Genomic DNA, 12,442 nt, shown 5'->3' with positions numbered 1-12,442 from the left:
TTAACATTATTAAACGACGAAAACTTCTCTATGCGGTTAATGAATGGTGAAATAAAAAATGTCATATAGGCTTTTACAAGTCAAGTGCAAAAAAAGAGCACAGCTGGTCACATTAGTGTACTTTTAAAATTAGTTGTAAAATGCTTACAATTTAAATGCCGTTTTTATATTAAATTGAAATGAAAAAAATAAACTAAAAAACTAAACAAGTCCTATTTGCAAATACTACTTTACAGTGATATCGGTAGCTATATAGGTACAAAAAAAAAGGAAATCTAGAAATTTCCTGACAGCGTCCAGAATCCTGTTGCAGTATGGCGACGGCACAGCTTATATTTGTGAACATAGATCCACAGTTTGCGTTCGATGTCATAGAATGTAAATATAGACCATTATTTTATTTACAGTGCGTGTTACATGTATACAAAGTATTTATATATTAAAATAATAATAATAATAAAATGATAATTTTAGTGGGCATTTATTTTTAAATGCAACGTGTACAGCCGGATATCCCTCTACTGACAGGTCGCGCTCTGAGACACCGGAAGTAATCGTCGCTTTTGGTGACGCTGCATTAGACCTCAAGACATGGACCGGTCTAGTGAGTAGATTCCTTTACAAAACGCCGAATTTAATGTCATTTATGTGCATCTTTGGTTTTATTCATGTCGTGTAAGCTATTGTTGAAATGCAGGTTTTAGCGTTGGTGGAAAAATGGCGCTCTGTGCTCGCAGTGTGCCGTTTCCTACTGACGTTAGCTTGCTGGCTCGTAGCTAGACCTGCACGAGCGAGCGTTACATGAATGAATGAATTGTATGTTGAGAAGCTATAAGCTATTAGAAAAATGTATTATTCTGTTTGTTATATATTTAATTTTGTGTTTATGAATTCACCTTTCGAGCAGCAGCCGGCGTCAAATTACTTAGTCCATGCTGTGTGTCCGCAGGGCTGTTCGGGTTGTTCCTTCTCAGCCTGGCTCTTTCCGGAGCTCAGGCGCTCACACCATCACATTACCTCTCCTTGTCTGATGTGGCCCGACTGCAGAACCTCCTGAGCCAGCAGTTCACTGACCTGGAGTCCGCATACTACTCAGTTGTAGGTCTAACCAAGCTGGGAGCAACAGTTCCCGATCACGAAGTGAGAAAAACAGTCCTTCATTATTTGCATATGTAATATATGGAATATAGACTCCCATCGGTCTTTACTATGTGGCTGTTTTCCGTTTGTTTGTTTTTAGGATGTGTGCCAGTTTGTGAAATCTCAGCTTGATTCCACTAGTGTTGATTCACTCTTCTTTGCTGCTGAGATCAGTCGTGCCATTTCAGGATGTGAGGTATAAAAATATTTCATGGCGTCTCTGTCTGTTATCTCTTCTTTCTGTTAGCGATAAGTGTAACAGAAATGCATGAATAACATTTGTGTGCATTGTTTTTGTTTTTAACTCTTTAGATCCCTGTATCCAATGAAACCCGCGACCTCCTCCTGGCTGCAGTCAGTGAAGATTCGACCATGACTCAGATTCATCGGGCTGTGAGTGCTCTCAGCTCTCTTGGGCTTCCTCTTGCTTCCCAGGAAGTTGTAGGTTCCTTGACAGCCCGGATCAACAAAGAGGATAATGTTATGGCGTAAGTGTTAGATGCTTTTCAGTTGTCATTATCCAAAAAAATACAATAAAAATAAAGAGAGTCTATGCATCTTATTTTACAATAAATGGGTGTTCTCTTTGGACAGCATCACCATGGCTCTGCAAACAGCATCCCAGCTTTCCCAGCAGGCAGAGCTCGGAGGAATACTGGAAGAAATTGAGGTGAACTTTAAAACTACCACCAGATGGTGCTGTCTCACTATTTTTTGACTTATAGCAAGAAATCGTATAACTTCAAAAGGGGGCCCTGTTGTATTTACTTATGGTTTTATATTTTTATTCTTTGACCCTAGAAGGATCATGCTTAGCATGATGTAAAGCTGCAAATGATCCACATTTGTGTTGCACTAGGCCTTGGGACAGCCTCTTTGTTCAAATGAGGCATTTTAGCTTCCTTCTGATTGGCTTCTTTTTACAATCACAAGGTGTGAACAACAGATGAGCTGAGCAAGTCAGTGATATCCTCTCTCAGTGACAGTAAGGAGTCAGGAGTAAAAAAACCCTCTGAAGTCTGAACTTTTGACTCCGAGGTGTTACTTGTACATATGCTGACCTTGGCTTTGTTTAATAAGAGTATCTATCACTGCAACAATATACACGACAGAAATTAAGGTAAATTCTAACTCCCCTTCTGATGGCTTTTCCCTTCCAGGATCTGACAGCTCGCTTGGATGACCTCGGTGGCCTCTACCTCCAGTTTGAAGAGGGACTCGAAGCAACCGCCATGTTTGTGACCGCTGCTTATTCCCTGTCAGATCACGTGGACATGGAGCCTCCTATCAAAGAGGTCCGATATCTGTTTGTGAGGTGCTGTACCAGCTGAAGTTATATCGATTTGGCTTGGTATTGATTGCAAATGTTCTCTTCACACAGGATCAGGTCATCCAGCTGGTGAATTCTATCTTCAGCAAGAAATCCTGGGACTCTCTGGCTGAGGCTTTCAGTGTGGCAAGCGCCGCCGCTGCTCTGTCCGGCAACCGCTTCCACGTACCGGTAGTCGTCACTGCTCAGGGCCCAGCTACTGTTTCCCACAGCCAGCCAACCCTGCAGGTACACATGATGGATCGTGTTCTATCTACAGCCCTCAGTGTGGTTTTTAATCACCTCACAGTCACATCACCCTGTCTCTCTCTCTTTCTGATTCACAGCTCCTTGTCACTGATGTCATGTCTCAACCACTAGACTCAGCCAACGTAGTGGTGGAATCTGCATACGCTGTGGCCTCGAAGACTGCCATTCTCAACCAAGCACCATTCACAATTAATGAGTATGTATAAGAATCCAGATGTATGTTAGCTGTACAGTCGTCTCTCAGGTTCCCAGAAGTTGAGATTTATCCCCAACGACAGGGTAAACTCCAGTATTAAAGCAGACAGTTGTCATTGGCTGTAGATTGTGTTTCTAATCCTCTTTACACAACATCCCAACGTACTTTCATTTTCCAGTAAATTGTGACTGCAACCCCAGCTGTTATACTGAGTTCTTATTTTCTCCTTTTCAGCGGCGTCTTTGAACTGAACTTCATGTCCAGCCAGCCAGCCAGCGGATATTACCAGTTCACCATTGCGGTGACCGGGGACAGCCGGCTGGTTGCCAATCATGTCGAGGTAAGTTTTTTCTTGCTACATTTAGCTGGAATTGGCATGCATAATAATAGTCATTGTTATTTTTCCAATCAGTGGTTCTTTATTTAGGTTTACAGTGACCCCTTTTCCCTTTTGTCATTGGTATATGTAAAATAAATCATTGTAATGACACACGATCAGAACAATAAGTAAAGTAGTCTTAATCCCCCCTTAACTAATATGAAATATTTGCCTGAGGCCTGTAGTGTGCACCTAAGGTCACTTTTAATTGCTGCTGTTTTGAAGCAAATATGTGACTCGTTAGTGTTTGCAGAGCAAAGCAACAAGCAAATATGAAAAAGTAAAAAAAAAAAAAAAATTCTAATTTTTTCTTTAACTAAAAAGCTTAAAACCTGTTGGTCACAGGTTATGTTACGTTAGGGCATGTCACGTCTCTTTCTTCATCCTTCTTCTGTCTTTAAATGTAGCCACAAACATCCTCCCAGCTGTTATACTGTTATTCTACCTCAAAAGATGACATTACCCAGAATACCATTCTGTAAATATGAAAGAGTTGGAAAGTGTTCATATTTCAAACACTGTTATGTGCTTTGATTTCAGGAAGCTGTTGATTATTAAAGCAAAACTTATGTGAATAGGTGGAGATGTTTGGCCATAATGTACATCTACCATGTTTGGGGAAAAACCAAACACGGCGCATCAGCACAAACTCTTCATAGCAGCATTGCTGCCACAGAACCTGAACAGTTTACAGTATTTCACAGTCGAATGTGAGACCGTCTTTCTGGCAGTAAAGTTTGGAATGGCTGAAAGAGAAAAGAATCAACATGTTGTAAAGGTCCAAAGTCTAGAACTCAACCTGATCGATATGCTGTTGATCTTAAGAGAGCTGTGCTTAAATGAATGCCTTAATCAAATATAGTCAAACCTCAATGAGCTGAAGCGGTTTTGTAAAGAAGGGTGGGGTCAAAATTCCTCTACAACGATGTGAGAGACGGATAAAGTCATACACAAAACGGTGACGGTGCTGCTAAAGGTGGTTCTGCAAGCTGTTGAATGTTGGGGTGTGCTTAGTTTTGAACGGCGCTGCATAGACTGCATAGAAAGCTTTCCTTTTAGTGAATATACTACAAGTGTAGCTTGAGTTTCAACTTCTTAAACTGTGTCCACACAAAATGATTCCCTTTGAAGCTGACAGCTCATCGCTTGCAGACGTTCCAGGCTCCAGTTGCCTAGGTAACCCTTTAATGCATTTATTACTAGGTCATATCTCAATCGACAGTATCCTGCACTCACATTGGTACTCGCTTTCCGCCAACTTTGCATCCCAGTGATTATTTTACTCGATCACCTTCTGTGGGCTCTGGTCGCTACGTTGCTTCCAGTGTGGATGCAGCTCTAACTCCTGTAAAATCCACAATAGGCATTTTGGTTTATTGAGTGCTATTTGACTTATTATTGATTTGATATTCATATAATTAAAGAAATTACTGCATGTATGCTGATACATCTGGTGTACTGCCCATCCCACTAACCAGCAGGCTGTTTGTGTTAATGACAAAGGGCCTGCTGTTGGGCTTGTGGAAACGGTGGTCCTCTACAGCTTCAGGAGCTTTCTTTCACTGCTGATGTTCACTTATGGCAGAAATCAGAATAGTTTTGGTCAGTAATGAGTTTGCAATTATTAACAAGAGTGCTCTACAATCTTTATGTATTTCCTAACTTAAAAACAGAACTTTAGCTACAATCTAACTGAAAACCAAATAAATAAAACTTGATCAGGGAGATGTGGTTATATAGATGATCTACATAGTTAAAAACAAAAATTAGAAGCACATAATTGTGCAGCTCTTGTTCATTCATATTGAGACATGACAAAGCTGGAGGGTGGGGTATAACAGGATACTGTGCAGTATGTGGGAACAATGGTGCACGTCATCAGACAGTCTCTCCATGGAGACTGTCAGGATATTTCACCTGGTTGTTCACAGGAGAAGTGCCGTAAAATGCTCTGTGTCCAATGGAAAAGGGAACACGAGAGAGAGAGAGAAGTACAAAATCAGGCTGCTTTCTTGGCTCCTCGCAGCTGGCCAGTCACGACATGAAGTGGATGTGAACCCAGTTACAGAAATTGTTGGACAGACCACTCTAACGTGGTGCTAGTGTGTGTGTGAAGTACCTGCTGCACCAGTGTTTAAAATTTGTGTTCATTCAAGTCCAGCAGCTTAGAGAAGGAAAGGAGAAGAAGGAAAAACATGGATCCATCATTTCTTAAATGAATAAAAAAAAATTGTTTATAAGGTTCTCATCAGCAAATATTTTATTTGCCATGTACATGAAAAAAAACTAGTAAAATCATATATCAGTCCAGCAAACCTCTGATCCAAGGGATGATGGCACCGTCTTGAAGTTGGCACTTATAGTTCTCATTTTGCTCTTTTGCAGTCTCAGTGTAGTCACGTATGGACCAGCTCTCCATCTGCTACACATTTTGGTTGGAGTGGCCCTCCGGGGCTGCTGATGCAAGCTTTGGTCCAGCTACTGTGGAGTTGGATTCTGCGATCCTCTCTGGGGAAGCAGCTGAATGCTGTTGAGTTTTTCCACAGTAGCATATTAAACAATATTAAGGAGACATTTGAGCAGTGATTAAACTTTCAAAACAAGAGTAAAGGGATTGTCCACTCCTTTTAGATCAATCACAGATGTGTAGAATGTGATTTGCATCCACCCAGGATAATTTGTTCAGGCTTTAATATACCTGGGCTGCCTGCCCGTGTGCAGGCTGTGTGGGGAACCACTGAATTCTCATTGCATTGTTTGTGCACACACTCTGACTACTGTAGTCATGACTCTACTTTGTATTCTGTCTCCACCTGTAGCTTAAAGTGAAGGTGTCCACAGAGGTGGCTGTGACCAACATGGACCTCTCTGTGGTGGATAAGGACCAGAGCATCGGCACAAAGACCACCAGGTTGGAAATCAAATTTAAAAAGTGGTGCCAGCTTTTGTTGATCCACCGTAAGAGGAAAGTAAAATACTAAATGATTTTCATCTGTTTTTGTCTTTTCTTTTTTGTAAATACACATGCAGGGTGGACTATCCTTCCAAAGCTAAGAGCTCCTTCACAGCAGACAGCCACCAGAACTTTGCCATGTCCTTCCAGCTGGTTGATGTTAACACTGGAGTGGAGCTCACACCTCACCAGGTGTGTAATCAGAGCGTGACAGGAACACATGTCTGCAGCAAACTGCTGACAGAACACTTGTTTCTGACTTCATCTGCTTTTATAGTCTCGTTTGTGACCATACAGCCCTCGTAGTGAACGTCTAGTCAAACGCAAGAAGACACACACTGGTTATGGCAGGAGGGTGAGCTCAAACCCTCACTTGATGTCAAAAACCTGTTTCTTGTCCATGTTGCAGACCTTTGTACGGCTGCACAATCAGAAAACTGGCCAGGAGGTCGTGTTTGTGGCCGAACCCGACAGCAAGAACCTGTACAAGTTTGAGTTGGACACAGCCGAGCGGAAATCGGAATTCGACTCCATCTCTGGCACCTATTCTCTCAACCTCATCGTTGGAGACGCCACTTTAGAGAATCCCATCCTGTGGAACGTGGTGAGTGTCTGGGGCCTGTTGGCGATAGTGAGTCCTCGCTGATGTAAACACTGCTCACCCACTTTTAATCTTTTGAAAGGCCGACGTCATTCTGAAGTTCGTGGATGAGGAGGCCCCGGCAACAGTTCAACCTAAGACTCTTTATGTACCCAAACCAGAGATTCAGGTACTAGTTATGCTCTCTTAACATCTCATTTACTGGCTGATGATGGAATGAAACCAGCTTGATTCTAAAAATCTCCTCATGTTTGTGCAGCATCTGTTCAGGGAACCTGAGAAGAAGCCCCCCACAGTGGTTTCCAACACCTTCACTGCACTCATCCTGTCTCCCTTCCTGCTGCTGCTCATTCTGGTAATAATAATAATATGTTTGTACAAAATGTTTCCTTTTTTTTTCACTCTCCATCTAGCTGTGGTTTCATATACGTATGGAAGTAATTTGCTATTTAAAGAGACACACCTACAAACAAACCTATTTCATTATCAGTCCAAGCTTTCCCCGATAGAGCGTCCGCCTGTGCTATTGCTCTGTGCAGTGATCTTTTTTCCCCTCTTGAAAAGCTCTTCAGTACGAAGCCTTCACAGACAGTGAATGAGACTCTAGTCCACTATGACTATAATACTTGTTTTAATTTGAAATCACAAAAGCTATAGTGTATTTTTCCCCCTGGCATTTTCAGTGATGAATAATGGTCATTGTTGCCGTGGATCAGTTCATTGTGCGTTAGGTGGTAAACAATTTTTTTGGCTCTTTTGTCCTCTTGCAGAGGACGAAAAATCACATTGTGTTTCATTCCCCTCTCTCCTCTGTAGTGGGTCAAGCTCGGCGCCAACATCTCCAGCTTCAGCTTCTCTCCGAGCACCATCCTGTTCCATCTGGGACACGCAGGTTAGTCCCCGTGTTTGAAATGAAATCTTTGCCACAGACTCGACTTTTTTTTCAGCTTCTCTGCTGTTTGCCCGCTGTTGTTCTACATGATGAGCGAATTGCTGTAAGAACAGCGCTGACATTATGCAGAATGATTATTCTAAGTATGCATTATTCATGAAATTCCCCAAACACCTCTGTGACATTAAGTCAGTTTTCCATGTGCGGAATTTAGCAGCCAAAAGAAGCAAAAAATTAAACCCAGAAAAGCACGACAACAGGAAATGCAAATTTCTGCTCATTTCCATCATCACTATTGTTATGCAAATATTGCAAAAAAATTGCTCACCAAAGTAAACATCTGGTGGGGCTACATCTCCCATGAAGTGTCAAAACCACTGAAATTGAGGGCACTTCATGATGACACAAAAGTGCGACAGGCAATTGTGACAGGAAAACAATGCAGAATTCCAGCGGACTTAGCTCTGTGCGTTTTTATCACCACAGAGTTCACAGTGTTCTCGTCACGCCACACAGATCTGATGCTTCACCTGCCGCAGTGCTCTCTTTAAAGCGAGGTTTGTGTTTTAGACATAAAACATTTCCTTCGAAGTGCCGGGAAAGTCCTTAAAACATTTTCGTGAAACATTTGTGCTTTCTTAGCGGCCTCTTCCCGCTTCCCTTCCGCTTACCAGAATATAAAGGGAAAAATGTGTGTTCCCCAACCAGTTAGCAAATGTTGGCTGGTTACTGCTGGGTGAAACCAGTTGCAGAGGGTAGTGTTTTTAGAACCAGAATGGGATAGGAAACCTATCTCATGTTAGTGACTGGCAGCAACCTGCCACAACTACTTGCTAACTGGGTCGGGTTCAGTTTTTCTTAGACCAGCGGCTCCCTGGGGATCACTAAACAGTCTCTAGGCTGAGGGACTCTTAGAAGTTTAAATATTTAAATACTGGACTCATTTAGTGTGACCCGTAACAAGTGACTGAGCCCATAAACTCATCAGCAACGTGTTTGCAGATGTCAGGACAGAGCGTGGTTTCTGTAAGCTGAGTAGGATGAGCCATTAGGAAGAAGGCACTTGTTAAATGCTAGTTGGCATATTAATTAACCAGCTAATGTGATCCATGATACTAACACATGTAGGCTATAGTGTAAGTTTTAGAGTGAATGATGTGACAGCACAATGGCTACTACAGAGCAACAGGATGGTGGCTGCAGTTCTGTTAGTGGCTGGCTGTCAAAACCACAGGAATGTTTTTCAGACAGTGTTAAAACATTCACGTTTGTACTCAACTGTAATACTTCCAGTAAAAATATTAAAGGTTTTATTCTATAATTATTTCCTTTTGTTACCATGAAGATATATGTCAAATTCAAAGGACTATGGCCCAGTATATCATAGCATTGGAGCATTCTATATGGTGTGAAGGACTGGAGATGGGGAACTTGGCTGGGTGGTCATTAATGTTCAAATCTATTTGGTTGTTTCATTTCAGCCATGCTGGGCCTGATGTACGTCTACTGGACCCACCTGAACATGTTCCAGACTCTGAAGTACCTGGCAATCATCGGCGGTGTAACTTTCCTTGCTGGAAACCGCATGCTGGCCCAGAAAGCAGTGAAGAGGTACGCCTGCCAAATGCGACTGGCACAAATGGCTCCTAGAGAGTCCTTAATGGTAGAGAGAAAGCCTAGCCCTTTTCCAGATAACAAGGACTTCAGTGCTGTGAGGCCTCTAGGTAGTTCTTATCTCCAAACTTGAGGGAAAGTGCCTATTCTATATTCGTAGCTGTTCAGTGGGCCTGCAGAGGCTAATTTCGATATCAGGCTCTCTGCCAGTAGAAGAGCTTGTGCATACTTGGACAAGGAGAGAAGAACAGCAGCAAGATCTAAAGGAGTGAAAGCAGTGACGATATCAGGGAGCAATTTCTTCACCGTGATTATGTAGAGCTCTTTGAGGGCCAGAGTGAACAATTTGTCTCTGACTCGAGAGCTCGCTTTGTAATTGTCCACCTTTACCTCTTGATCTCACAACAGCCCATTTAACAACGTAGAAGATTTCAATTAACGATTTCACCAATGTCATTCTCCAACTGAGGACTTTTTTCCTTCTTCCAGGCTAGTTTTTGTCTCGTGAAGCTTTTCTTTTCTTTAACCCTTCTATCCACACCTCGCTGTGTCTTACAGGATTGCTGCAGAGCAAAGTAGTAGATTGGCAAAGTATAGAAGCCTTCGATAAAGCCTCCCCCATTTGTAACAAATGAGTCGGTTCTGCTTCCAGGCTGAAGTAAGGGCATCCTCACAGACTGCATCCACTGCGCATTTCCATATTGTCTCGCAGCGTGCATGGCTGTGTGGTGCTCATTCTAACTCCGAGTGTTCACATGTACTTGCTGCCATCCCCCCCCCCTCTGGTTTGCCTCTTCACTCATCCCACCACGATCACTACAACCATAGCCATGCAGCCGCTTGGACAGTCCCTCCATTGTGTTGTCTAACACTCGTGGTTCTGGTTGTACCATTACATTTGAGAGATGTGTTTTGTGTCCATGTCCGTGCATCGTCCACGACTTGAGAGATTTTGGTCATGATGGTTGCTCTGTGTTTTTGCCTACTTACACTGTGTTTTTGTGGTAGGGTGCACATCAGAATGCATGATCCATGATTTGTCAGTGATCAGGTGCTCAGTGAGAACCCAAAGAGGTTCTCATTCATTCATTCATTCATTGTCATGTCTGTAATAACTAATGCTTGTTTTTGTTTCTCTCCACAGAAATCAGAAAAAATAGGGGCAAGAAAAAAGAAGATGAGGATTGTTTTGTTGTTTCCATCAAAACCTTGTTTTGTTTTTTGTTTTGTTTTTTTTTTTTAAGAGAAAATGGGACGAAAAGTTGAAAACTTCAAAGCATGCAGTTTGTCTGTGTTGCCAAATGGAAGAAATTGAAATATCACCACGTCTCTGGGAGTCTGGAATAACACTCAGTGCAGAGGACTGTGGAGCTACTGATCATTGCACTTCATCTTCCTGTGAGATTTGTTTTCTTATTACGAGCTGTTTTTGTTGTTGTTGGGTTTTGTTTTGTTTTTTAACCTGGGTTTGTCCCGCCCCCCCTCCTTTTTTTTTTTTTTTTTTTTTTTTTTTTTTTTTTTGTACATTCCTTTTTTTTGTCCCTCAGCTCACCTCATAACATTTTTCAACTGTTAATGAACCATATTGGCAGTAATACTGACACATGGAACATTTCTGTGGCTGTTTCCTATTTGATACAGAATCGTTGTCTCTGAGAAAATCTGTTAATAAGTAAAAAAAAAAGGGCAATTTGAGGATGTTTTTGTAAAGAAGAACAGGAAATAAAGGTGCTGGGGAGGTCAAGTCTCACGTGTGTTTCTTTCTTTTTCTTATTATAGAGAAGAATATGAGCTCAGTGGGTTTTTTGTGTATGTCAAATCGATTATATATTTTTCTCTTATATATTTTATTTTTTTGTCATCACAGTAGGGGAGAAAGAAATGATATTTGCTTGGGTAAAAACATTCTTTGCATTTTGTGAACCGTTAACTTTGGACTAGCTTTACGCATTTTTCCAGCTACAATCTAAAGGTGTCTCCTAAACACATTAGATAAATGATAAATGTACTTGCACTGCCATAGTACTTTCTTAATCAAAGTCACACTGCTGCTTTTAAAAGCTACACCTTTAGTGATCCCACACACTCCACTGAGTGCATCAGAGGCCATTCAGGGTTCAGTATCTCACCTAATGACTCTAAGGTGCTTGAATTGGAATAGCCAGAGATTGAACTACTAACCCTCTGATTGGTAGATGACCTGCTCTATCTCCTGAGCCACAGCAGCCTCGAATTTATTGCAGGTCTGAGTGGAGGGCAGCTACATGTACTGAATGCAAATGAGCAGATTGTGGGTATAAAAATAAAAACATAGCCCCCAAAAATTCAGAAAAAAAGTGGAGAGTTCGCTATTTTGTAGTGCAGTCAGAATATAACATATTACTATAGCTTATATAAGATAAAAGATGAATACTTTTATCTCAAAAAGTTAGGAATTTATTGTGAAAAATGCTTCGTCTGATAAAAATATATCACAGAATAAAATTATTAGTATTTTAAAAAAATTTCTAAGCAAGGAGCTGAAAGAAAATGAAACCAGCAGTGTGGCACTAAACAAAGTATTTTATAGTTATCTGAAAACTGTTTTACATCTGTATTTAAAAATGGACGCCAGCATTAAGTGAAGTAGCTGTCATCATTTTGTGATGTTTTCAGTAAGTCTTGTAATCATTGATGCAGAGAAAATGACCTGAGGGAGATTTATTGTCCTTTACGTAGAACGCATTAGTGTGTTCACAAAGAGCCAAACATGTTTGGCCCTTCTCCTGCACACAGTGGAGCAGGCTGGAGGAAGCATTAGGAGCAGAGAGCAACTTTTAGCCTAAACATTAAGAATCACTCATAGAAATCACATCAAAAGCTCGTCACTTGGACTCACTTGGGTTGTGGATAACACACCCATTAATTCAAAGTCAGATCAAATGACAGGTTGCGAAGATTATTAATCCATAGGACCGATTCATGGATGATTCGAATGTTGGGTACTGGTGTTTGTGCATTATGGATCAATGGCAGAGCTTAATGAGAGCTCTAAATGGAGCTGAGCTGTTATTAAGACCATGTTAGAAGCAGCACCTGTGCTGCCACG

At 41.5% G+C, this 12,442-nt stretch overlaps 1 protein-coding gene across 2 annotated transcripts; it reads left to right on the top strand.

The window, feature by feature from the left end:
- Positions 1-532: 532 nt before the first annotated feature.
- On the top strand, positions 533-11,088 carry rpn2 (ribophorin II). Of its 2 annotated transcripts, XM_063474791.1 has the most exons (18): positions 533-604; positions 950-1,140; positions 1,241-1,336; positions 1,453-1,628; positions 1,735-1,810; positions 2,301-2,435; positions 2,522-2,698; positions 2,797-2,915; positions 3,150-3,255; positions 6,114-6,205; positions 6,325-6,439; positions 6,657-6,851; positions 6,931-7,017; positions 7,108-7,203; positions 7,665-7,740; positions 9,222-9,351; positions 9,913-10,012; positions 10,499-11,088. In XM_063474791.1, exons 1-17 carry the CDS (start codon positions 592-594, stop codon positions 9,962-9,964), a joined length of 1,932 nt encoding a protein of 643 aa, XP_063330861.1. In that variant the 5' UTR covers positions 533-591; the 3' UTR covers positions 9,965-10,012; positions 10,499-11,088. The 2 variants fall into 2 exon arrangements, with proteins under 2 accessions (XP_063330861.1, XP_063330862.1); XM_063474792.1 differs by lacking the exon at positions 9,913-10,012.
- Positions 11,089-12,442: the final 1,354 nt, after the last annotated feature.

Source organism: Pelmatolapia mariae, linkage group LG5 (genome assembly GCF_036321145.2).
Source record: "Pelmatolapia mariae isolate MD_Pm_ZW linkage group LG5, Pm_UMD_F_2, whole genome shotgun sequence".
NCBI lineage: Eukaryota > Metazoa > Chordata > Actinopteri > Cichliformes > Cichlidae > Pelmatolapia > Pelmatolapia mariae.
This window is presented reverse-complemented; position numbering and strand designations above follow the sequence as displayed.

Bases quoted from the DNA above. Each gene is read 5' to 3' on its own strand.
- rpn2 (XM_063474791.1), top strand. The intron at 2,436-2,521 runs GTCCGATATCTG...CTCTTCACACAG, and splicing joins TGGAGCCTCCTATCAAAGAG to GATCAGGTCATCCAGCTGGT. The intron at 7,204-7,664 runs GTAATAATAATA...TCTCCTCTGTAG, and splicing joins TCCTGCTGCTGCTCATTCTG to TGGGTCAAGCTCGGCGCCAA.